The sequence below is a fragment of the Pan paniscus genome, chromosome 1, assembly GCF_029289425.2.
Source record: "Pan paniscus chromosome 1, NHGRI_mPanPan1-v2.0_pri, whole genome shotgun sequence".
In the NCBI taxonomy this organism is placed as follows: domain Eukaryota; kingdom Metazoa; phylum Chordata; class Mammalia; order Primates; family Hominidae; genus Pan; species Pan paniscus.
The window spans coordinates 215,306,691-215,332,006 of NC_073249.2; the positions used below are offsets into that span (position 1 = coordinate 215,306,691).

Here is a 25,316-nt window from a genome sequence, read left to right on the forward strand (position 1 = left end):
AGTTCTCTTTCTCTCTTTTTTCTTTTTCTTTTTTTCTTTTTTTTTTTTTTTTTTTGAATCTAGTGTATTTTCCTGGCTGGAGTTCAGTGGTGTATTGTCAGCTCACTGCAACCTCTGCCTCCTGGGTTCAAGTGATCCTCCTGCCTCAGCCTCCCTAGTAGCTTGGACTATAGGCGCAGACCACCGCAACTGGCTAATTTTTGTAATTTTAGTAGAGGTAGGGTTTTACCATGTTGGCCAGGCTTGTCTCAAACTCCTGACTTCAGATAATCCACCTGCCTCTGCCTCCCAGAGTGCTGGGATTACAGGTGTGAGCCACTTCGTCTGGCCTTGAATGAATGTCTTCTTGACTTCTACCCTATCCCTAACACTGTCAATTTCTTGCTTCATGAAGTGAATATAGATATGTGATATGAATGGACATCTGATTCAATCCGGTAATCTGGGGAGAGCCAAAAACGCAATCAGGATTACCTGGGTGGAGCTTCACAAATGCAATCAGATATCATTTTCTGATTGGAAGCTAGCAGCGGATACGTGGAGGGGTGTGGGTGGGAGTTGTGATTAGAAAGGTCAATAAAAGCTTCTAAAGACCCACAGGAGAGACCCAAAGTCTTCAAGCCTGGAGTTCCTGCCTGGTTCTTCCTGAGGTCTGAGCACCTTCTAAACTACATCCAGATCTGGTAAGTCACTAATTTCTGTAAGGACACTCCCATCTGACCTAGAGTCAGTCAGTCTGGGATGGTGACAGTGCAGCCAACGATGGCACAGAGCTATATCCTGTCCTTTTTTTTTTTTTATATGAACAATTTGAGGCTTTGAATTTTTTCCTCTAAATGCAGTTCTGTCTTTATTTCAAAAAAGTTGATTGTGCTTTGGTTTAGGTCATTTCAAAATTCTTGAAGGGAGCAGTGACTCATGCCTTTAACCCCAACACTTTGGGAGGCCAAAGTGGGAGGATCATTTCAGCCCAGGGGTTTGAGACCAACCTGGGCAACATGACAAAAACCCTCCTCTACACAGTGTTTTTTTTTTTTTTGAGGGTGGGGATGGAGTCTCACTGTGTTGCCCAGACTGGAGTGCAGTGGCACGATCTCAACTCACTGCAACCTTTACCTCCCGGGTTCAAGCAATTCTCATGCCTCAGTCTCCATCCTCAGAAGCTGGTGTCACAGACATCTGAAACCATGCCTGGCTAAGTTTTGTATTTTTAGTAGAGGTGGCGTTTCACCATGCTGGCCAGGTTGGTCTTGAACACCTCACCTCAAGTGATCCACCTGCCTTGGCCTCCCAAAGTGCTGGGATTACAGCTGTGAGTCACTGGTGCTTTGCCTCTACTTTTTTTTTTTTTTAATTAGCCGAGCATGGTGACATGCATCTGTAGTCCCAGCTATTTGGGTGGCTGGTGTGGGAGAATCACTTGAGCCCAGAAGATTGAGGCTGCAGTGAGCCATGCTCATACCACTGCTGTACTCCAGCCTGGGCAAAAGAGAGACACCCTGTCCAAAAAACAAAAACAAAATCAATCAAAAAGGATCTTTGACCTTAATTTTAAACCAATCACATCCTCTTCCACCCAAATGGAGACATGGCTGTGGGGGGTGCATGCCTGTAGTCCCAGCTACGTGGAAGGCTGAAGCATGAGAATTGCTTGAATCTTGGAGGCTGAGGTAACAGTGAGCCGAGATGACACCACTGCACTCTAGCCTGGCCGATGAAGTGAGATTCAGCTCCCTCAACACCGAAAAGAATTTCGCCACCTAGGTGATCTTTGGATATATGAAGATTTCTACTGTGTTTTCTTAGGGACTGTCATCTCTGTCTTTGAAAACTGTTTTAACTCTGAAATATTTTGATAAATTTGACGTGGCCAAGGATCCCTCAGCAAAGATACTTTCAAGTTTTCTTTCTTTCTGTCTAATATCAGCAAGAGGTTCAACCCTTTCCTATCTCACACTCAGGACTTTGAAGGACACATATTAGTAAAACTCCATGTTTGTGAAGGGAATCAGTGAATGAGTCCTGGACTTTCACCCTATCCCTAAATCTTTCATTTTGATGGATGAATATCTAATTCGATCAGCTAATATTTAAGAAAGTCAAAAATCCAAACAGGATTAACTGGGTAGAGATTAAGAATTCTAATCAAATGTAGCTCTCTCTGTCTCTCTGTTCAATCTAGCCTATTTCCCAGGCTGGAGTGGAGTGGTATAATGTCAGCTCACTGCAACTTCTGCCTCCTGGGTTCAAGCGATCCTCCTACCTCAGCCTCCCTATTAGCTTGGACTACAGGCGGAGACCACTGCATCTCACTGAAATTTTCAATAATGAGGCTGGGGCAGAGGCTCACACCTATAATCCCAGTATCTTGGGAGGCCAAGAGGGGTAGATTGCTTGAGACTAGGAGTTGAAGACCAGCTTGGAAAACATAGCGAAATCCACTGTCTTTACAAAAAGTCAGAAAATAAAAGATGAGTTGGGTGTGGTGATGCATAACTGTGGTCCCAGCTACTTGAGAGGCTGAGGAGGAAGAATCCTTTGAGCTGGGAAGTCAAGGCTGCACTGAGCTGAGATCCCACCACTACACTCCAGGCTGGGTGACAGAGCAAGACCCTGTCAGAAAGAGAGTGAGAGAGGGAGAGAGAGAAAGAGAGAGAGAATGAGAGAAGGGATACAGGGAAAGAAGACAAGAAAGAAAGAAGGGAGAGAGAGGGGGAAAGAAAGAAAGAAGGGAGGGAGAGAGGGAAAGAAGGAAAGAAGAAAGAGAGAGAAAGAGAAAGCAAGCTTAAATAATGAAAAGAAAACAAATAGAACCTGCTCTAGGGATGCCCCATGAATGTTCCCAACAAGCTTATTTGTAGGAACTGAAAATGTGGGCATGTAGGCTTGTGACACTCCCATTCCCATTGTTTTAGAAACTTAAGGAATTAGTAATTTCCCCCAATGGTAGGAGGGGTTCGCTTTCATGTTCCTCCACACTCACTAGTCACTGGATGGAACACTGGATAGAAAGGAAGGGCTAGTGGTGGCCCTGCTTCCTCACTGCTTCGGAGACGCTCATGCTGATGCAGCAGAGGCAGAATGCTGGCTTAATGGCCACTGAGTACAGAGCAGAATTGGAGTAAACTGAGGGCTCTTTCACCATTGCCAGAGCAGTGACTTTGGCCCTGGGAGAAGATGAGATTGCATGGGCTTGGCCTGAGAGTGATGCCTTTTCTCTGGGTTTGTCCTCTGGAAGTTTTCCCTGCAGATTCATGAAGATGAGCATCCGGACTGCCCCCAGACTCCTGGAGCTTGCGGGGCGGAACCTGCTGAGAGATCAAGCCTTGGCCATCTCCACCCTGGAGGAGCTGCCCACAGAACTTTTCCCCCCACTGTTCATGGAGGCCTTCAGCAGGAGACGCTGTGAGGCCCTGAAGCTGATGGTGCAGGCCTGGCCCTTCCGCCGCCTCCCTCTGAGGCCTCTGATAAAGATGCCTTGTCTGGAGGCCTTCCAAGCCGTGCTCGATGGGCTTGATGCACTGCTTACCCAAGGGGTTCGTCCCAGGTGAGGTGGCCCAGGTGGGCTGGTGGGGAGGGCCCAGGTGTCCAACAGAAGGAACAGCTGGGTCATGAGAAGTGAGGAGGCCCAAAGGGGGGATAGTGGTGGTGAGGAAGCTGAGAGGACTTGGCCATTCACCAGCTCCTCAGGGAAAGCACTGCTCACCACACAAGGTCCATGGAGTTAACAGGAACCTCTCCTCTAATGGCACTGAAAGGCACCATGAAAAGTGAGAACTGGGCCAGGCACGGTGGCTCACAATGTAATCCCAGCACATTGGGAGGCTGAGGTCAAGAGTTGGAGGCCAGCCTGTCCAACATGGTAAACCCCAACTCTACTAAAAATACTAAAATTAGCTGGGCATGGTGGTGGGTTCCTGTAATCCCAGCTACTTGTGAGATTGAGGCAGGAGAATCATTTGAACCCGGGAAGCAGAGGTTGCAGTGAGGTGACCTCACACCACTGCACTCCAGCCTGGGTGACAGAGGGAGACTTGGTCTCAAAAAAAAAAAATGTGGAAGTGGGCAGGATCCAAGGGGAAAACAGGGTGAAGAAAAGTCAGAGAGGGACAAGAAGCAGGGAGGGGAGGAGCTACTATCCAGGATGTGGAGTTTAAGTTCAGAAATGAGTTCTGAAATTCTCAGTCTCACCTCTATTTTCCCACAGGAGGTGGAAACTTCAAGTGCTGGATTTACAGGATGTCTGTGAGAACTTCTGGATGGTTTGGTCTGAAGCTATGGCCCATGGGTGCTTCCTCAATGCCAAGAGGAACAAAAAACCAGTGCAGGACTGTCCAAGGATGAGAGGACGGCAGCCCTTGACTGTGTTCGTAGAACTTTGGCTCAAGAACAGGACTCTGGATGAATACCTCACCTGCCTCCTTCTATGGGTCAAGCAGAGGAGAGATTTACTGCACCTGTGCTGTAAGAAGCTGAAAATTTTGGGAATGCCCTTCCGCAATATCAGAAGCATCCTGAAAATGGTGAACCTAGACTGTATCCAGGAGGTGGAAGTGAATTGCAAGTGGATACTGCCCATCCTGACACAGTTTACCCCATACCTGGGCCACATGAGGAATCTTCAGAAGCTCGTTCTCTCCCACATGGATGTCTCTCGCTACGTTTCCCCAGAGCAGAAGAAGAAGATTGTTACCCAGTTCACCACTCAGTTCCTCAAGCTGCGCTGCCTCCAAAAGCTTTATATGAACTCTGTTTCTTTCCTCGAAGGCCACCTGGACCAGCTGCTTAGGTGAGGGAGAGTGGTGAGCTTTCTCTGCAGACCACAGCAGAGCCTGTTACACTAAACACTAGTGGGCATCTACTGTGAGCCAGCCTATGAGGATGAAACAGTGAATGGGATACTAGAATGTCCATGCATTGTCCTGTTGGCGGCCCTGTCCTGAAATGGGTATCACGCAACCCTCCCAATAGAGGCAGAGGGATCAGCTAGGGGAGATGCTATAGGGAGGCTGCCATGCTAGGAAGCTAGCTACTGGGGGGTTCAGATCTAGTGAGGGTGCCTTTCTGAATTCTTCCTGAGGACGTGTGTCTAAGTTAAGATGAGGAAAATTGGCCAGGGGCGGTGGCTCATGCCTGTAATCCTAGCACTTTGGGAGTCTGAGGCAAGAGGATAGCTTGAGCCCAGGAGTTTAAGACCAGTCTGGGTAACATACCAAGACCCCTGTCAGAAATGAATAAATAAAAGTAAAAACAAACAAGATAACTTTTTTTTTCTGAGATGGATTTTCACTTTGATGGTCCAGGCTAGAGTGCAGTTGTGACATCTCAGCTCGCAGCAACTTCTGCCTCCCAGGTTCAAGCGATTCTCCTGCCTCAGCCTCCTGAGTACCTGGGATTACCGGTGTGGGCCACCACACCTGGCTAATTTTTATATTTTAAGTAGAGACAGGGTTTCACCATGTTGGCCAGGCTATTCTCCAACTACTGATTTCAAGTGATCCACCCATCTTGAACTCCCAAAGTGCTGGGATTATAGGCGAGAGCTACCACGCCCAGCCAACAAGATAATTTTTAAGAAGATGATGTGAAGTAGGGAAGTGAAGTGGGCACTGAAGAGGGGAATGCTCAGCAAACCTGCGCATGTCAGAAAATCAGCTTTGTGCCCCACAGTTTGGTGAACATGAATGATCCCATCTCTAATTCCCTGTTGTAAAAGTTTCTTTTGAGCTCCAGGTAAATTAATTACCTAGGAAATGTATGATTCTGAAACAGAGGGTCAGGGAGCAGGCACAAAGAATGGTGAAAGTGATAGATGGTTTGCTGATGATACAGGCGTGTCAGGGATGCCTGCAGCCCGCCCACCCCAGCTGATGTTGCAGGATCCTGTCTGGGTTTGTCCTTTATGCCTGCATCTCCACTGGGCTCCTGTGGCCCAGGGATGTGGTTTTCTGCCTGACAGATGAGGAAAGGGAGCTTTAGGGATTCTGTGAACTTGATCCATTCCTATAAATGATGGTGAAATGACTCAGCCTCAAATGGAATTATTTTTTCTCCTTTTTTTTTTTAATAGAGTCCCGCTCTGTCACCCAGGCTGGAGTGTAGTGGCATGATCTCTGCTCACTGCAACCTACACCTCCTGGGTTCAAGCGATTCTCCTCCCTCAGCTTCCCAAGTAGCTGGAATTGCAGGCTCCCGCCACCACACCTGGCTAATTTTTGGATTTTTAGTAGAGAGGAGGTTTTGCCATGTTCACCAGGCTGGTCTCAAACTCCTGATCTCAAGGAATCCACCAGTCTCAGCCTCCCAAAGTTCTGGGATTACAGGTGTGAGTTACTGGGCCGGGTCTAAAGTGGAATTGACCTCGGTGGCAAAGCTCTTCATCACACATCATCCTAAGTGTTGACCATCAGGCCATGAGAATGATCCTGGACTTGGGCAAAATGGTCTCCATCCATTACCTTGAAGCCATTCCCCACCACCCTCCACTCACCCCTATGATTCCCGAGAATTAACTTCTTGCTCTCTCTCCCCAGCTGTCTGAAGACCTCGTTAAAGGTCCTCGCAATAACTAACTGTGTGCTTTTGGAATCAGACTTGAAGCATCTATCCCAGTGCCCGAGTATCAGTCAACTAAAGACCCTGGACCTGAGTGGCATCAGACTGACCAATTTCAGTCTTGTGCCTCTCCAAATTCTCCTAGAAAAAGTTGCAGCCACCCTTGAGTACCTGGATTTAGATGACTGTGGCATCGTAGACTCCCAAGTCAACGCCATCCTGCCTGCCCTGAGCCGCTGCTTTGAGCTCAACACCTTCAGCTTCTGTGGAAATCCCATCTCCATGGCCACCCTGGAGAACCTGCTGAGCCACACAATCATACTCAAAAACTTATGCCTGGAGCTGTATCCTGCCCCGCGGGAAAGTTATGGTGCTGATGGTACTCTCTGCTGGAGCAGATTTGCTCAAATTAGGGCTGAGCTGTTGAAGAGAGTGAGGGACTTCAGGCACCCCAAGAGGATCTTGTTCTGTACTGACAACTGCCCTGACCGTGGCGACAGGTCATTTTATGACCTGGAGGCAGATCAAGACTGCTGTTGAATGCCTGCCTATTTGGATGGATATGTCAAACGCTCTCTTCTGGACACTTGGAAACTAAAATCTAGGTCTTAGGTACATCCTAAAGGGAGCACAGAACCCATCGTTTCACACATGGGCTCTGAAAGTGGGAAAGGAAAGGTGATCAAGCAGGGGCAGGACTTGGGGGAAATGTTGCCATGGATTCGATGGGACTTTGGGAAACTGTATCCTGTAGAGTCAAAAATGGGAATCTGAATGTCTAGAGTGGAATTCAGGCTTGAGAATACATGAGGGAGTTACTCTTGCATGGATGGTTGTAAAGAAACAATCAGAAATAAAGGAAAACTGAGCAGAATCTGTCTGGTGCCGTCTATTATTAAGTAACCTGTTTTCCAGTTTAAGCCTCAGGAATCTTCAGTTATTGATGGAAAAAACAAAAGGCACTGACTGAGTTGTCCAATCAATAAGATGCAGCCCAAAAAAATCAAGGCATTTAAATGAAATTTGGTTATTGTAACCAGTTTCCTCCCATTCTTTTATTTCAGACAGAGTTTCACTCTTGTTGCCCAGGCTGGAGTTTAGAGTGCAATGGTGCCATCTCAGCTGACTGCAACCTCCACCTGGGGTTTAAATGATTCTCCTGCCTCAGCCTCCCAAGTAGCTGGGATTACAAGCATGCACCACCATGCCCAGCTAATTTTTGTATGTTTAGTAGAGACAGGGTTTCCTCACTATGTTGGCCAGGCTGGTCTCAAACTCCTGACTTTGGGTGATTCATGCTAGTAGGCCTACCAAAATGCTGGGATTACAGGTGTGAGCCACTGTGTCAGGCTTTTGTTTTTGTTTTTGTTTTTTAAAGGTCTCCTGTCACTCAGGCTACAGTGCAGTGGCACAATCATACCTCACTGCAGCCTCAATTTCCTGGGTTCAAGCGATCTTCCAACCTCAGCCTCCTGAGGAGCTAGGACTACAGCTGTGTGAGCCACCACACCTGGATACATTTTTTTAGTAGAGACAAGGCCTCGCTGTCTTCCCCAGGCTGATCTGGAACTCCTGAGCTTGTGATTCTCCTGCCTTGGCCTCCCAAAATGCAGGGAGTATAGGCGTGGACCACCACGCTTGGCTTGGCCTCCTCCAGTTCTTCACTTCTTTAGATGTCTGTTAACTCCTTGTTAGTTGCTGTGGCTGTTCAGTGGGTTAATACACACTAGGTGGACACCAAAGGCCTGGAACATTACTGGGCAAGAACAGTGAGCCAATCCACACGGAAAGCACCTTCTTCTCAGGGTCTTTCACCGCTAGCCAGATGCTGAGACCCTGCCCACTCCTTGTGAGTCTCCACATGCTTCCAGAAGCCTTAGTTGGTGGACGTCAGCTTCACTGCACAAGGAGCCACTCTCTTCCCGCTGCCCTGGAAGGGGATGTCCATATTGTGTATTGGCTGGAGACTCTGGGCAGCATCAACCCTTGCTTGTTCCCCTGATGACCAGCAGCCCTTCTTAAACTGGTTGTAGCCAGTAAAGACAGCCACATTCCCTTTAAGTAAAATACTACAACTATACAGGCATGTAACACTTTTTAAATATTTCCATCTGACATTTTAAAAGTTACATCTTTTTGGGGAGCTAGGTCAGATTGATGAGAGATTTTCTCATAACACCTCCCCTCTCTCCCTATCAAGGAAGAGACTAGTGCAGCGTGTTCTGGAATCTGACATCATCAAAGGGTGGATAACGATCAAGTGCCTGAGGGTGATGAGTGACCTTCCCTGTGCTGAGGAAGCCTGCATAATGGGCACCCAAGTGAAGGATCCTGCTGAGTACTCAGGGGCTGGTGTTGCTGTCAGGGATGTTAGCCAAGAGCCTCAGCTTCCTGTAAAATGAGGATGATGATGTCCAACAGCTTATAGGACCTTGGTAGGATCCAATGAGATGGTTCATGTTTAGGGCTTGGCATGGGGTCTGGCATACAGTAAGATCAATACATCTTGTTCTTTTTTCTCTTCTCAGCAGAAGTCCCAGCATTTTTCATCTTTCAATCTCACCTCCTTTTCCTGATAATAGAGAGGCAACAAGAACTCAGGGCATGTAATGGGGCTCAACTTCTACTCTCTGCCACAATTTCATCATGATTCCCCCAAAGAGCAGAGCCCCAGGAGCCAGCAGGGGGCAGGGTGGGCATTTCTGGACTGGATTCATTCATAATAAGATCAAAATTTCCAATCCGTAAGTCTCGGGAGCCATCTGCTGATAGATCCAACCAGATGGTATAATTGAGTGTTGCAAGGATTATATTTTATGGTGTTTTTAAAAATTTACTATTATGAGCCAGGTGCAGTGGCTCATGCCTGTAATTCCAGCACTTTGGGAGGCTGAGGCAGGTGGATCACCTGAGGTCGGGAGTTTGAGACCAGCCTGACCAACATGAAGAAACCCCTTCTCTACTTAAAATTCAAAAAATAGCCAGGTGTGGTGGCGCACGTCTGTAATTGCAGCTACTTGATAGGCTGAGGCGGGAGAATTGTTTGAACCTGGGAGGTGGAGGTTCCGGTGAGCTCAGACTGAGCCATTGCACTCCAGCCTGGGCAACAGTAGCAAAACTCCGTCTCAAAAAAAAGATAAAATAAAATTTATTATTATGGCCGGGCATGGTGTCTCACACCTCTAATCCCAGCACTTTGGGAGGCCAAGGCAGCCTCGGGATTTTGAGACCAGCCTTGCCAACATGGTGAAACCCCGTCTCTACTAAAAATACACAAAATTTGCTGGGAGTGGTGGCATTCGCCTGTAATCCCAGGTATTCAGGAGGCTGAGGCAGGACAATCACTTGAACCCGGGAGGTGAGGGTTGCAATGAGACGATATCGCACCACTGCACTCCAGCCTGGGCGACAGAGCATGAAAAAAAATTTACTATAGTGTGAATACTATTAGAGTATAAATATTTGTGTTGTAATTTACGTATATGAAAGATTAGAACTTTTAAAGAATGCAACGTGATATTTTAAGAATGGTTAATGGCCAGGTGTGGTGGTTCATGCCTGTATTCCTGGCACTTTGGGAGGCCGACGTGGGTAGATCACGAGGTCAGGAGTTCCAGACCAGCCTGGCCAACATGATGAAACCCCGTCTCTACGAAAAATACAAAAAATTAGCCTGGCATGGTGACAGGCGCCTGTAATCCCAGATAGTCAGGAGGCTGAGGCAAGAGAATCGCTTGAACCTGCGAGGCAAAGGTTGCAGTGAGCTGAGAATGCACCACTGCACTCCAGCCTGGGTGAAAGAGGAAGACTCCGTCCCAAGGAGGGTGAGAAAAAGAATACTTAACTTGGTTTGAAATGTCAAAACAAATGAGATTTTGAAAACTAATTTTAAAGACACTGAACAATAATCATTTCTTCTTTAAAATGTATTTAGAACAATACAATTTTAGCTTTGAAAGGAAACATTACGGTTTTTAAAAATCTTGAGTTTATTTCATTTTATTTTATTTTGAGACAAGGTCTCACTCTGTCGTCCAGATAGGAGTGCAGTGGCATGATCACGGCTCACTGCAGCCTTGACCTCCTAGGCTCAGGTGATCTCCCTGCCTCAGTCCCCCTGGTAGCTGGAACGACAGGCATGCACCATCATGCCTGGCTTATTTTTGTATTCTTAGTGAAGACCAGGTTTCACCATGTTGCCCAAACTGGTCTTGAAATTCTGGGCTCAAGCAATCCACCTGCCTCGGCCTCCTAAATTGCTGGGAGTGAGCCCTTATAGGCATGAGCCACCGCACCCAGCCTTGAGTTTATTTATTTATTTATTTTGGAGATGGAGTCTCACTCTTTCACCCAGGCTGGAGTGCAGTGGTACGATCTCAGTTCACTGCAACCTCTGCCTCCAGGGTTCGAGCAATTCTCCTGCTTCAGCCTCCAGAGTAGCTGGGATTACAGGCATGCACCACCACACCTGGATAATTTTTGTATTATAATTATTATTATTTTTTAGTAGAGACAGGGTTTGTCATTTTAGTCAGGCTGATCTCGAACCCCTGACCTCAGGTGATCCACCCGCCTCGGCTTCCCAAAATGCTACGACTATAGACGTGAGCCACCACGCCCAGCCTTTTTTCTTCTTTATAGCAGCTTTAGATTCACAGAAAAACTAAGCAGAAACTGCAGAGTTCTCATCTACCTTCTTCCCCCTTCAATACACAGCACCCCCACAGGATCAGCACCCACACCAGCACAGAGCATTCGTCACAACCAATGAGCCACAGGGACACATCATTATCACCCAATGTCCATAGTTCACATGAGGGATCATTGCTGGTTTTGTACATTCTATGGATTTTAACAAAGGGATAATGACATGTATCCACCATTAGAGCATCATGGAGAGTAGTTTTCTTTCCGTAAAAGTCCTCTGTCCTCTTCCCATTCATCCCATTGTACTCCCAACCCCTCACAACCACTGGGCTTTCTACTATCTCCATAGAAAAAGGCAAATGTCTGACAGGATGAATCTTTTCAGGTTGCCTTCTTTCACTTGTACAATAACATGCATTTAGGAATCTTTCATGTCTTTTTAAGGCTTCATAATAATTCACTGACTGGATGGATCAGTTTGCTTATCCAGTCACCGACTGAAGGCCAACTTGCTAGCTTCCAGGTTTTGGCGATTATGAATAAGCTGCTGTAAACATCCAGGTGTGCGTTTACTCATTTCATTAAATATCCAGGAGCATGATTACGGAATTGTAGGGGTATGGTATGTTTTACAATGATTTCTTCCTTCTTGACAATCTCACTTGTTCGATATTGCTGCTAAAGGTCAGGAACTTTGTCTCCATCATCCTGTGTTCCCACTGCTGAGCATGGAACGTGGCACTTGGTAGCAAATGCTGTTGACCACGTGATGCATGGAAACGTTTATCATTGGTATAGTCACTAAACTGCTACCTTGGCGACATCAACATTAGCTCACTACCAATAATATAAATAAATTGGATTATGGAAAAAATGGCCCTTGTGATACTGTGGATACTCCATGTGTATCATGAAAGTCCAGCAATTGACCAGGCACAGTGGCTCACATCTGTAATCCCAGCACTTTCAGAGACTAAGGTGGGTGGATCACTTCAGTCAGGAGTTCGAGACCAGTCTGGCCAACATGATGAAACCCTTTCTCTATTAAAGACACAAAAATTAACTAGGGGGTTGAGCCAAGATGGCCGAATAGGAACAGCTCCAGTCTACAGCTCCCAGCATGAACAGTGCAGAAGACGGGTGATTTCTGCATTTCCAACTGAGGTACCAGGTTCATCTCAATGGAGAGTGTCAGAAAGTGGGTGCAGGACAGTGGGTGCAGTGCACCGAGCGTGAGCCAAAGCAGGGCAAGGCATTGCCTCTCCTGGGAAGGGCAAGGGGTCAGGGAATTCCCTTTCTTAGTCAAAGAAAGCGGTGACAGACGGCACCTGGAAATTCGGGTCACTCCCACCCTAATACTGCACTTTTCCAATGGTCTTAGCAAATGGCACACCAGGAGATTTTATCCCATGCATGGCTCAGAGGGTCCTATGCCCATGGAGCCTCACTTATTGCTAGCACAGCAATCTGAGATCAAACTGCAAGGCAGCAGCAAGGCTGGGTGAGGGGCGCCTGCCATTGCCGAGGCTTGAGTAGGTAGACAAAGCAGCCAGGAGGCTGGAACTGGGTGGAGCCCACTGCAGCTCAAGGAGGCCTGCCTGCCTCTGTAGACTCCACTTCTGGGGGCCGGGCACTGCCAAACAAAAGGCAGCAGAATCCTCTGCAGACTTAAATGTCCCTGTCTGACAGCTTTGAAGAGAGTAGTGGTTCTCCCAGCATGCAGCTGGAGATCTGAGAATGGACAGACTGCCTCCTCAAGTGGGTCCCTGACCCCCGAGTAGCCTAACTGGGAGGCACACCCCAGTAGGGGCAGACTGACACCTCACATGGCCAGGTACTCCTCTGAGACAAAATTTCCAGAGGAACGATCAGGCAGCAATATTTGCTGTTCACCAATATTCGCTGTTCTGCAGCCTCTTCTGCTGATACCCAGGCAAACAGGTTCTGGAGTGAACCTCCAGCAAACTCCAACAGACCTGCAGCTGAGGGTCCTGACTGTTAGAAGGAAAACTAACAAGCAGAAAGGACATCCACACCAAAACCCCATCTGTACGTCAGCATCATCAAAGACCAAAGGTAGATAAAACCACAAAGATGGGGAAAAAACAGAGCAGAAAAATGGGAAACTCTAAAAATCAGAGTGCCTCTCCTCCTCCAAAGGAACGCAGCTCCTCACCAGCAATGGAACAAAGCTGGATGGAGAAGGACTTTGATGAGTTGAGAGAAGAAGGCTTCAGATAATCAAACTACTCTGAGCTAAAGGAGGAAGTTCGAACCCATGGCAAAGAAGTCAAAAACCTTGAAAAAAAAATTAGAAGAATGGCTAACTAAAATAACCAATGCAGAGAATTCCTTGAAGGACCTGATGGAGTTGAAAACCATGGCACGAGAACTATGTGACAAATGTACAAGCCTCAGTAGCTGATTCAATCAACTGGAAGAAAGGGTATTAGTGATGGAAGATCAAATGAATGAAATGAAGTGAGAAGAGAAGTTCAGAGAAAAAAGAATAAAAGGAAGTGAACAAAGCCTCCAAGAAATATGGGACTATGTGAAAAGACCAAATCTATATCTGACTGGTGTACCTGAAAGTGATGGGGAGAACGGAACCAAGCTGGAAAACACTCTTCAGGATATTATCCAGCAGAACTTTCCCAATCTAGCAAGGCAGGCCAACATTTAAATTCAGGAAATACACAGAATGCCACAAAGATACTCCTTGAGAAGAGCAACTCCAAGACACATAATTGTCAGATTCACCAAAGTTGAAATGAAGGAAAAAATGTTAAGGGCAGCCAGAGAGAAAGGTTGGGTTACCCACAAAGGGAAGCCCATCAGACTAACAGCGGATCTCTCGGCAGAAACTTTACAAGCCAGAAGAGAGTGGAGGCCAATATTCAACATTCTTAAAGAAAATAATTTTCAACCCATAATTTCATATCCAACCAAACTAAGCTTCATAAGTGAAGGAGAAATAAATTCCTTTACAGACAAGCAAATGCTGAGAGATTTTGTCACCACCAGGCCTGCCCTACAAGAGCTCCTGAAGGAAGCACTGAACATGGAAAGGAACAACTGGTACCAGCCACTTCAAAAACATGCCAAATTGTAAAGACCGTCGAGGCTAGGAAGAAACTGCATCAACTAATGAGCAAAATAACCAGCTAACATCATAATGACAGGATCAAATTCACACATAACAATATTAACCTAAAATGTAAATGGGCTAAATGCTCCAATTAAAAGACACAGACTGGCAAATTGGATAAAGAGTCAAGACCCATCAGTGTGCTGTATTCAGGAAACCAATCTGACGTGCAGAGACACACATAGGCTCAAAATAAAGGGATGGAGGAAGATCTACCAAGAAAATGGAAAACACAAAAAGGCAGGAGTTGCAATCCTAGTCTTGGATAAAACAGACTTTAAACCAACAAAGATCAAAAGAGACAAAGAAGGCCATTACATCATGGTAAAGGGATCAATTCAACAAGAAGAGCTAACTATCCTAAATATAGATGCACCCAGATTCATAAAGCAAGTCCTTAGAGACCTAAGACAAAGAGACTTAGACTCCCACACAATAATAATGGGAGACTTCAACACCCCACTGTCAACATTAGACACATCAATGAGACAGAAAGTTAACAAGGATATACAAGAATTGAACTCAGCTCTGCACCAAGTGGACCTAATAGACATCTACAGAACTCACCATCCAAAATCAACAGAATATACATTCTTCTCAGCACCACACTGCACTTATTCCAAAAATTGACCACATAGTTGGAAGCAAAGCACTCCTCAGCAAATGTAAGAGAACAGAAATTATAACAAACTGTCTCTCAGGCCACAGTGCAATCAAACTAGAACTCAGGATTAAGAAACTCACTCAGTGTGTGATGTTCCCTTTCCTGTGTCCATGTGTTCTCATTGTTCAATTCCCAGCTATGAGTGAGAACATGCAGTGTTTGGTTTTTTGTGCTTGTGATAGTTTGCTGAGAATGATGGTTTCCAGCTTCATCCATGTCCCTACAAAGGACATGAACTCATCATTTTTTATGGCTGCATAGGATACCATTAGGAGGTATACCTAAGGCTAAATGACGATTTAATGGGTGCAGCACATCAACATGGCACATGTATACATATGTAACAAACCTGCACGTTGTTCACATGTACCCTAAAACTTAAAGCATAATAATAATAATAAAAGAGACTCACTCAAAACTGCTCAACTACTTGGAAATTGAACAACCTGCTCCTGAATGACTACTGGGTACATAACGAAATGAAGACAGAAATAAAGACATTCTTTGAAACCAATGAGAAAAAAGACACAACATACCAGAATCTCTGGGACACATTCAAAGCAGTGTGTAGAGGGAAATTTATAGCACTAAATGCCCACAAGAGAAAGCAGGAAAGATCTAAAATGGACAACCTAACATCACAATTAAAAGAACTAGAGAAGCAAGAGCAAACATATTCAAAAGCTAGTAGAAAGCAAGAAATAGCTAAGATCAGAGCAGACCTGAAGGAAATAGAGACACAAAAAACCCTTCAAAAAATCAATGAATCCAGGAGTTGGTTTTTTGAAATGATCAACAGAATTGATAGACTGCTAGCAAGACTAATAAAGAAGAAAAGAGAGAAGAATCAAATAGATGCAATAAAAAATGATAAAGGGCATATCACCACGGATCCCACAGAAATACAAACTACCATCAGAGAATACTATAAACACCTCTATGCAAATAAACTAGAAAATCTAGAAGAAATGGATTAATTCCTCGACACATACACCCTCCCATGACTAAACCAGGAAGAAGGTGAATCCCTGAATAGATCCATAACAGGCTCTGAAATTGAGGCAATAATTAATAGCTTACCAACCAAAAAAAGTCCAGGACCAGATGGATTCACAGTCGAATTCTACCAGAGGTACAAGGAGGAGCTGGTACCATTCCTTCTGAAACTATTCCAATCAATAGAAAAAGAGGGAATACTCCCTAACTCATTTTATGAGGCCAGCATCATCCTGATACCAAAGCCTGGCAGAGACACAACAAAAAAAGAGAATTTTAGACCAATATCCCTGATGAACATCGATGCAAAAATCCTCAATAAAATACTGGCAAACTGAATCCAGCAGCACATCAACAAGCTTATCCACCATGATCAAGTGGGCTTCATCCCTGGGATGCAAGTCTGGTTCAGCATGTGAAAATCAATAAACAGAATCCAGCATGTAAATAGAATCAACAACAAAAACCATATGATTATCTCAATAGATGCAGAAAAGACATTCGACAAAATTCAAAATCCTTCATGCTAAAAACTCTCAGTAACTTAGGTATTGATGGGACATATCTCAAGATAATAAGAGCCATCTATGAAAAACCCACAGCCAATATCATACTGAATGGACAAAAATGGGAAGCATTCCCTTTGAAAACTGGCACAAGACAGGGATGCCCTCTCTCACCACTCCTATTCAACAAAGTGTTGAAAGTTCTGGCCAGGGCAATCAGGCAGGAGAAGGAAATAAAGGATATTCAATTAGGAAAAGAAGAAGTCAAATTGTCCCTCTTTGCAGATGACATGATTGTATATCTAGAAAATCCCGTCGTCTCAGCCCAAAATCTCCTTAAGCTGATAGGCAACTTCAGCAAAGTCTCAGGATACAAAATCAATGTGCAAAGTCACAAGCATTCTTATACACCAATAATAGATAAACAGAGAGCCAAATCATGAGTGAACTCCCATTCACAATAGCTTCGAAGAGAATAAAATACCTAGGAATCCAACTTACAAGGGATGTGAAGGACCTCTTCAAGGAGAACTACAAACCACTGCTCAATGAAATAAAAGAGGATACAAACAAATGGAAGAACATTCCACGCTCATGGGTAGGAAGAATCAATATCGTGAAAATGGCCATACTGCCCAAGGAAATTTAAAGATTCAATGCCATCCCCATCAAGCTACCAAGGACTTTCCTCACAGAATTGGAAAAAACTACTTTAAAGTTCATATGGAACCAAAAAAGAGCCCATATAGCCAAGTCAATCCTAAGCCAAAAGAATAAAGCTGGAGGCATCATGCTACCTGACTTCAAACTATACTACAAGGCTACAGTAACCAAAACAGCATGGTACTGGTACCAAAACAGAGATATAGACCAATGGAACAGAACAGAGCCCTCAGAAATAATGCCACATATCTACAACCATCTGATCTTTGACAAACCCGACAAAAACAAGCAATGGGGAAACGATTCCCTATTTAATAAATGGTGCTGGGAAAACTGGCTAGCCATATGTAGAAAGCTGAAACTGGATCCCTTCCTTACACCTTATGCAAAAATTAATTCAAGATGGATTAAAGACTTAAACATTAGACCTAAAAACATAAAAACCCTAGAAGAAATCCTAGGCAATACCATTCAGGACATAGGCATGGGCACGGACTTTATGTCTAAAACACCAAAAGCCATGGCAATAAAAGCCAAAATTGACAAATGGGATCTAATTAAACTAAAGTGCTTCTGCACAGAAAAAGAAACTACCATCAGAGTGAACAGGCAACCTACAGAATGGGAGAAAATTTTTGCAATCTACTCATCTGACAAAGGGCTAGTATCCAGAATCTATAATGAACTCCAACAAATTTACAAAAAAAAAAAAAAAACAACCCCATCCAAAAGCAGGTGAAGGATATGAACAGACACTTCTCAAAAGAAGACATTTATGCAGCCAAAAGATACATGAAAAAATGCTCATCATCACATGAAAAAATGCTCATCATCACTGGCCATCAGAGAAATTCAAATCAAAATCACAATGAGATACCATCTCACACCAGTTAGAATGGCGATCATTAAAAAGTCAGGAAACAACAAGTGCTGGAGAGGATGTGGAGAAATAGGAACACTTTTACACAGTTGGTGGGACTGTAAACTAGTTCAACCATTGTGGAAGTAAGTGTGGCAATTCCTCAGGGATCTAGAACTAGAAATACCATTTGACCCAGCCATCCCGTTACTGGGTATATACCCAAAGGATTATAAATCATGCTGCTATAAAGACACATGCACAAGTATGTTTATTGCGGCACTATTCACAATAGCAAAGACTTAGAACCAACCCAAATGTCCAACAATGATAGACTGGATTAAGAAAATGTGGCACATATACAACATGGAATACTATGCAACCATAAAAAAGATGAGTTCATGTCCTTTGTAGGGACATGGATGAAGCTGAAAACCATCATTCTCAGCAAACTATCGCAAGGACATAAAACCGAACACTGCATATTCTCACTCACAGGTGGGAATTGAACAATGAGAACACAGGGACACAGGAAGGGGAACATCACACACAGGGGCCTGTTGCAGGGTGGGGGGAGGGGGTAGGGATATCATTTGGAGATATACCTAATGTTAAATGGCGAGTTACTAGGTGCAGCACACCAACATGGCACATATATTCATATGTAAGTAACCTGCACATTGTACACATGTACCCTAAAACTTAAAGTATAATAAAAAAAATTAACTAGGCATGGCGGCATGTACCTTAGTCCCAGCTACTGGAGAGGTTGAGGGAGGAGAATTGCTTGAACCCAGGATGTGGAGGTTGCAGTGATTGAAGATCGTGCCACTGCACTCCAGCCTGGGCAACAGAGCGAGATGCCATATCAGAAAAAAAAAAAAGAGAAAAGAAAAGAAAACAAAAGAAAGTCCAGCACGGTAAGAGGTACATAGAGGTACATGTGGGTGAGCTTCATTTGTTTTTCATCCTTTTTCCCTTCTCTGGACAGAATTCTCAATGCAAAACATTCCAAAAACACAGAGCAAATGTCTTCTATAATCTTCCCCTTATCTGTGACTTCCCTTCACAGTGTATGTGCTAGCGTCTTCCAGACTTTTTTGTATGACATGCTATACAGAAGATCAGATCAAATGGGCACATTCCCAGTCCTAATAAGTGGTGATTGGCCAGATCTGGACTCACATTGCAGGGTGCTGGGACCTCTGCCAGAATCAAGCAGTAGCTCCAGGAGCCAGGGCTTTGGGTCTCTTCTGTGCATCTTCAGGAGCTTTTATTGACCTTTCTCACCACGACCCCCTTCTCAATTACCAACCTCCAATCCGAAAATGACATCCAACTAGATCCTGAACTTCCATCCAGTTAACCCTGATTGAGTTTTCAACTTTCTTCTTATTAAGTGATTAAATTAGATATAGATTCATAAAAGTGAAAGAATTAATAATAGGGTGAAGGTCTAAAACTCATTTATTCACTTATTCCATAAACACTGGTAAAGTTTGACTAATATGTGACTTTCATAGTGATACAGGAAAGGGTTTAATCTGTTTCTGACATTAGAAAAAAAAATATATATATATATGTGGTATCTTTATTAGAGAACCTTTGGCCACATCAAAAGCATCAAAATGTTTTAGAGTTAAAACAACTTTAAGAAGACAGTGATGTCAGCCCTGAAAAACACAATAAAAATCTCGGTGTATCCACTTGTCACCTGGGTTTTGTGCTACCTAACATGGTAGATCATATGCCCATTCAGGTGGAAGACAGGAACTACTGAGGGTGTAATTTATCTCAAGGTTAAGGTCAAGGATTCACTGAAAGAAATCAGGCCTAAATTACAAAGTGAGGTGGGGGCTGGGCTGGACAGGACTGAGTGTTTTCATGGGACCCTGGGAGGGAAGCTAGACAACATAAAACATGGCAGGTATTTTGTGGGCATTTAGACAAAAGGATTGAAAGACTTCCTTCTAGATTGAGTTTAAAAATTTTAAAAAAACATAATTACAAAAGAGATAATGCAGATTCTTAGAGCATCACAGTGTCTTTGAGGGCAGAGAGAGCAGACACAGTCTTGGCTCCTACTTGAAGGTGAGGCATCATTACTCACAAACGTGTTGGGCTTCCCTCAGAATACCAGCTTGGGAAGAGTGAATGTGAGTGTGTGAGCTGGGGCAGAGCCCAGAGAGGAGCAGTGTGGTCAGACATAAAGAGGCAGACTTTTCAATCTGGAAGCATGAATGGTGGAAGCTGTGTATCTGCAGAATTTGTGAGAGAAATGAACCCCTTGGGGAAATCCTGCACCATCCTCAGGACCCCAGCGAGAATCCTGCAGTTTGGGGGGTCTTTCTACCATGTCCTGGTTGCCTGTGCTTCTGAAGGTGCTCCTCTGCTGTCCAGGTCAGTGCAGCCTTTTGAGTCTACCTGAAGGGATGGCTTAACCTCAGTTCCACTCACTGAATTTCTACTGGGATTCCAAAGCTTCTCCAGGCTTTTCATCGGGGGTTCTAAAGTATTTCTGAACTTCCATTTTCCTCCCCCAGCCTGAGCTGTCAGAGAAGCTGAGTCCTCTGCTTCCTGGAAATGTCAGCCGATCTCTCCTGCACCCAGGAGTATGGCCACAAACAATGCTAAGAAACACTCTCCCTGGAATCAGCAGTGACTCATACATTCTCCCCAAATTGTACTGAACTATTTCAGTGCCCACAGCAAGGCATAAAGCAGGGAGCTCCTCAGCTGCTGCTCTGGACCTAAAGAGGCAACCGGGACCAATGGAGGGGAATCTTGTCTACCTTGCACAGGAAGAGCTGACTCCTCTGGTTCTCCTAGAAGTGCCACGCTGTTGGCAGAGTCTGGGATGGTCCCAGTGTGGGGGCCATCCCTTCCCAGGCTCCGCTGTCCCAGCCTTAGAGCTGAGGAGGCTGCACCTGGAATGCAGTGAGTCTGTTTCTGAGTCAGCGCTTTTCCTGTGGTGTTTGCCCTCTGTGCATTTCTAACAGTCAAAAATCTCTGGTCAGGCCCTGCTGGCCTCCTCTAGTCCTCAAGGGGGTTTTATTCCAGATTGCATTTATAACTATCTTCCCCAAGACCAGGGGCTGCCCCTCTTTTTTCCTCCAATAAAGATGTGAGGAGAAGGTCACTCTGAGAGCAGACAGTGGATGTTGAGGGAGGTGCCTGTAGCAGCCTGGGGTCCGGGAGATCTGGGAACTCACTGCCGCCAGATGGAGCCAGGGGGACTCCTGAAAGGGAGTGGCCCAGAGGAGCTGATGGGGGCCAGAGTAAATGAGGAGGAGAGAGATGGCAGCAGCCCTGGGGACCGGGTTCTCTGGCTTTCACAGAGCCACATCCCTGATAAACTGGGAACTTGGATCTGAGACTCTGAAAAGACTGGGGCCTGGATGTGGGGCTGTGAGTTTCCAAGTCCCTTTGATTTTGCCGTGATCTACATGAGGTTCCATTGGCTGCCCCACCCAACCCCAGGGGCAGAAAGTCAGTCTAGCAGGGAAACCTGGGGAGAGAGGGTCAGTGGCAAGCATCCACCCTGGATGCAAAGACAAGGGACACGTCAGAGGGAGGAAGCCTTGGCATGAGTCCAGGGGAAGGGAGGCACTTTGGATAGGTGCAGTTCTGTTTCTGCACTTGCCACAGCCTCAGAGGACTGTGAGGATTGAACTTTGCAGGAGGGAATGAGGGAGAATGGGGTCTGGACTGGAGTCCCTGTCATCCAAGTGACCCCCTATCTACTCCTGCAAACCAGATGAAGGTATTGCTAGATGTAAGTCAAACCAGGGCCTATCAGGCTAACCAGCACTTTCTGGTGGATCCAGAAGGAGCACAGTGATCCTCGGTCAAAAAAATCTCACATTGTCCAGGGCTGAGGATTGTCAGGTGGCGCTGAAGGGGGAGACTCTGGGGAAAAAACAGAGAAGATTTTGGTACATTTCACACTCTCAACGCCCAGTGCTTCCCCCTTCCTGTTAGTCAGGCGTGGTTCCAGGATAATCACTTGAACCCAGGAAGCAGAGGTTGCGGCGAGCTGAGCTAGAGCCATTGCACCCCAGGCTGGGTGGGCAACAGGAGCGAAACTCTACCTCAAGAAACAACAACAACAAGAACAACAACAAGAAAACTTCCACTGAGTGCCTGGGTCGTGCCGCCTGCTATTCTGGGTGCTGCTGAGAAAGATAAACAAGACGCAAGGCAGCTGGAAAATGAGCTCAGCAGAATATACCTGGCTCAGAACTGCAGTGCAGATCAGAAAAAGAATGCCTGTGCAGGATAAAACACGAACAGCCATCTTTTCTTTTCTTTTTCTTTTTCTTTTTTTTTTTTTTTTTTGGTTTCTTCTTCTTTTTAAAGACAGGGCCTCACTCTGTTTCTAAGACTGGTGTGCAGTGGTGCAATCTCAGCTCACTGCAGGCTCGGCCTCTCAGGCTGAAGCGATCCTCCCATGTCAGCCTCCCAATTTGCTGGAAATACAGGTGTGTGCCACCATGCCTGGCTCATTTTGTTTATCTTTTGTAGAGACGAGGTCTCACTGTTGCCCAGGCTGGTCTTGAACGCCTGTACTCAAGTCATCCTCCCAATTTGAGCTCCCAAAGTGCTGAGATTACAGGGGGGAGCCCCATGTCCTGCAAAGCCATCTTCATAATCCATGTGGAAAATGATGGTTATCCCAAATCCTTTCATCACTCTTTGTCAGAACATTCACTACTCTCACTGCCAATTAGAAATGTACAGGAGAATGAAAGAAAAAAGTTAATATTGTCCAGGTGCGGTGGCTCAGCCCATAATCCCAGCACTTGGGAGGCCAAGGAGGGCAGATCACCTGATGTCAGCAATTCATACCAGCCTAGCCAACATAGTGAAACCCCATCTCCACAAAAGTAGAAAAATTAGGTTGGCGTGATGGCAGGTGGCTGTAATCCCAGCTACTCAGGAGGCTGAGGCAGAAGAATCTCTTGAACCAGGGAGCCGGAGGTAGCAGTGAGCCGAGATTTTGCCTTTGCACTCCAGCCTGGGTGACACAGTCAGACTCCATCTTAAAACAAAACAAAAAGAAGTTAATATTTATTAAGTGCACCGTAATTCAAAACACTAAGAATTCAAGTGCTTTATTTCCTTGGAAAAACTCACCAAGAGGCGTTAAAACGGTGATGGCCTTCCCCACAGCACAGCACAGAGGAGGCAGCTGACATCTTCCAGGCCTTGGGGCACTGTCTTGCTTCTTTCTAAGTGGGGATCCGCTCCCAACACACTCTCCTTTGTGCCCCTCAGGCCATGAATATCTCTGAGGTCTGTGAGTGCGAGGTCTCTTGCTGGTGGCGTTCCTTCCTGTTTCTTGGGACTTTCTTTTTTGGTGGGTCTCTTGGCATAAGGAATGTGAGCCTGGTGAGAACAGGCTGGACTCTGCATCAGGACACAGAGGCCCTGGAGGGGCAGACAGTGGAGCAAGCAGGGGCTGAATTTACCTGCTTTTTACTCAAAGGAAGCCCCTCACCACTGTCTTCCCTGCCACAGCAGCTCCAATAAAAAGAAAAAAGGTGTTAACTCAGCACATTCCCTGGAACAGCAAGAAGAAAACATCCCTCTTGGTATTCGTATAAGTATTAGGACTAGTGTTAGCTGGTTTCTCTCTCCTTTTGACATAATAACTCAAGGTACCCTGGGGATCTCAAGTGCATGGACCAGTGAGTCTCAAGGAGTTTGTTCTTTGGATATGAACCCATGTGAAGTGGATGTGTATTCCGTGGCCAAAGTCACTGGCCTCTTTTATTAGAGGAGACAGAAGTGCCCAGGAACCACCCCCAGGCCTGTGCTTCCAGGGACCGCTCTCTCTCTTTCCATGTGCATGCCTGAGACGGTTCTGGGTCTTCACTCATCACCATTTGCTCTTCTAGAGTTGATGCATCTACTGTATACTTGCAGGGGACCCGGTGAAGAAAGAAATCCAAGAACCCACGTGGGTCCACATAGAGTGAGGTTGCCTCCAGACAGGCACAGGAACCCCGAGCCTCTTAGCCACTGCCAGAGCCTGAGACTGGGGCACTCACATGCAGACAAATGCATGGGACTTTAGAAGAAGCAGGGTTGGAGGGAGGAGAGGAGGGCATGGATGGAACGCATGGGTCACTGGAAGCTTCAGGGCCTGAGGCACTTGGGAGGGGGAAGGCATCATCAACAGAAAGGTCAGAGCTCCTTCCATGCCCTGAGGTCACAGCGGGTGTCCTTCTCTCCCAGCTCCTCCCTGGGCTCTTGTGTCTGGAGTCAGGGCTGGCTCAGCTGGGGTTCTTTGGTGAGTGGGAAGGACATAGGGCACTCAGGGTCTCAAGTGCAACTTTTAAAATGATACTCAAATGAGAGGTTTCACACAGTGGCCTCCTGTCCACAGATCCCATGTCTTCTTGCTGGACTCCTGGGGGATTTGCCCAGCCAGGGACATGAGGTATTTTACATTTATCTGCCAAGTGCAAAACATCTTGATCTATATGAGGCCAGCTCCATCCTGGAGGGTTGTGACTTTCTAAGTGCTCACACCACATACACATATATGTACATACCATGAAGTCATTGCAGAGATGCCCTCTGGGCCTGGGGTTCTCTCACAGAACCCAGTTGATAAAAGCCTCCCTTCCACTCACCTGAGACCTAGAGACATCAGCCACCCCCTGCCCCATTCACCCAGCATTTTTCCTAAAGTGGAAACCAACTCAGAACGCACATAAATGAACACAGCCTCTAACTCATGGACTTAGGGGGAACAGACAGAATGAGAAGACCAGGGTTGAAAGTGGCATGTCGTGAAGTGGCACAGGCAGATGAGGCTGGAGAGGTGCAGTCAGAGGCAGGGGTGGCCCAGGAGTCATTGGCAGTTTTGGACTGGGGTGGTGAGGCCACCTGAGGCCTGTTTTCCAGTTCCCCATTATGGCCCGGAGGACTTTGATCCCTGAGAGAGGTAACCAGGAGGCAGGGGCAACAATAAGGTGGCCACTGCAATGCCCAGGCAGGAGGTCTTGGCATCACCTGGTGTGGCTGCAGACAGCCTGGGGACATCCTGGAGGTAGAGTCAATGTGACTTGCTCTTATGGTTTCAGGAGTGGGTGTGAGACCTGAGGAAAAGCGATGGGTTGACGGCACCTCCTAGAGTTTGGTCTTGACTCAGCGAAGTTGGGAAGAGTAAGTGAAGAGCCAACATGAAGACAACGACTCAAGGTCTTTGTAGGACATTTTAAATTCAAGGCATTTATGTTATTGAGAGAAAAAAACCCAAGAACAATA

At 45.9% G+C, this 25,316-nt stretch overlaps 1 protein-coding gene across 1 annotated transcript; it reads left to right on the top strand.

Moving 5' to 3' along the window:
• The first annotated feature begins 3,254 nt into the window (after positions 1 to 3,254).
• On the top strand, positions 3,255 to 7,095 carry LOC117978720 (PRAME family member 11). The gene is made up of 3 exons (XM_055098220.2): positions 3,255 to 3,547; positions 4,208 to 4,789; positions 6,534 to 7,095. Exons 1-3 carry the CDS (start codon positions 3,255 to 3,257, stop codon positions 7,093 to 7,095), a joined length of 1,437 nt encoding a protein of 478 aa, XP_054954195.1.
• The last annotated feature ends 18,221 nt before the right edge of the window (positions 7,096 to 25,316 follow it).

What these genes read in the sequence shown, in the direction of transcription:
- LOC117978720 (XM_055098220.2), top strand. Translation starts at nt 3,255, where the DNA reads ATGAAGATGAGCATCCGGACTGCCCCCAGACTCCTGGAGCTTGCGGGG. An exon ending in ACCCAAGGGGTTCGTCCCAG is followed by an intron (nt 3,548 to 4,207) that starts GTGAGGTGGCCC and finishes ATTTTCCCACAG; the next exon opens with GAGGTGGAAACTTCAAGTGC. An exon ending in CACCTGGACCAGCTGCTTAG is followed by an intron (nt 4,790 to 6,533) that starts GTGAGGGAGAGT and finishes CTCTCTCCCCAG; the next exon opens with CTGTCTGAAGACCTCGTTAA.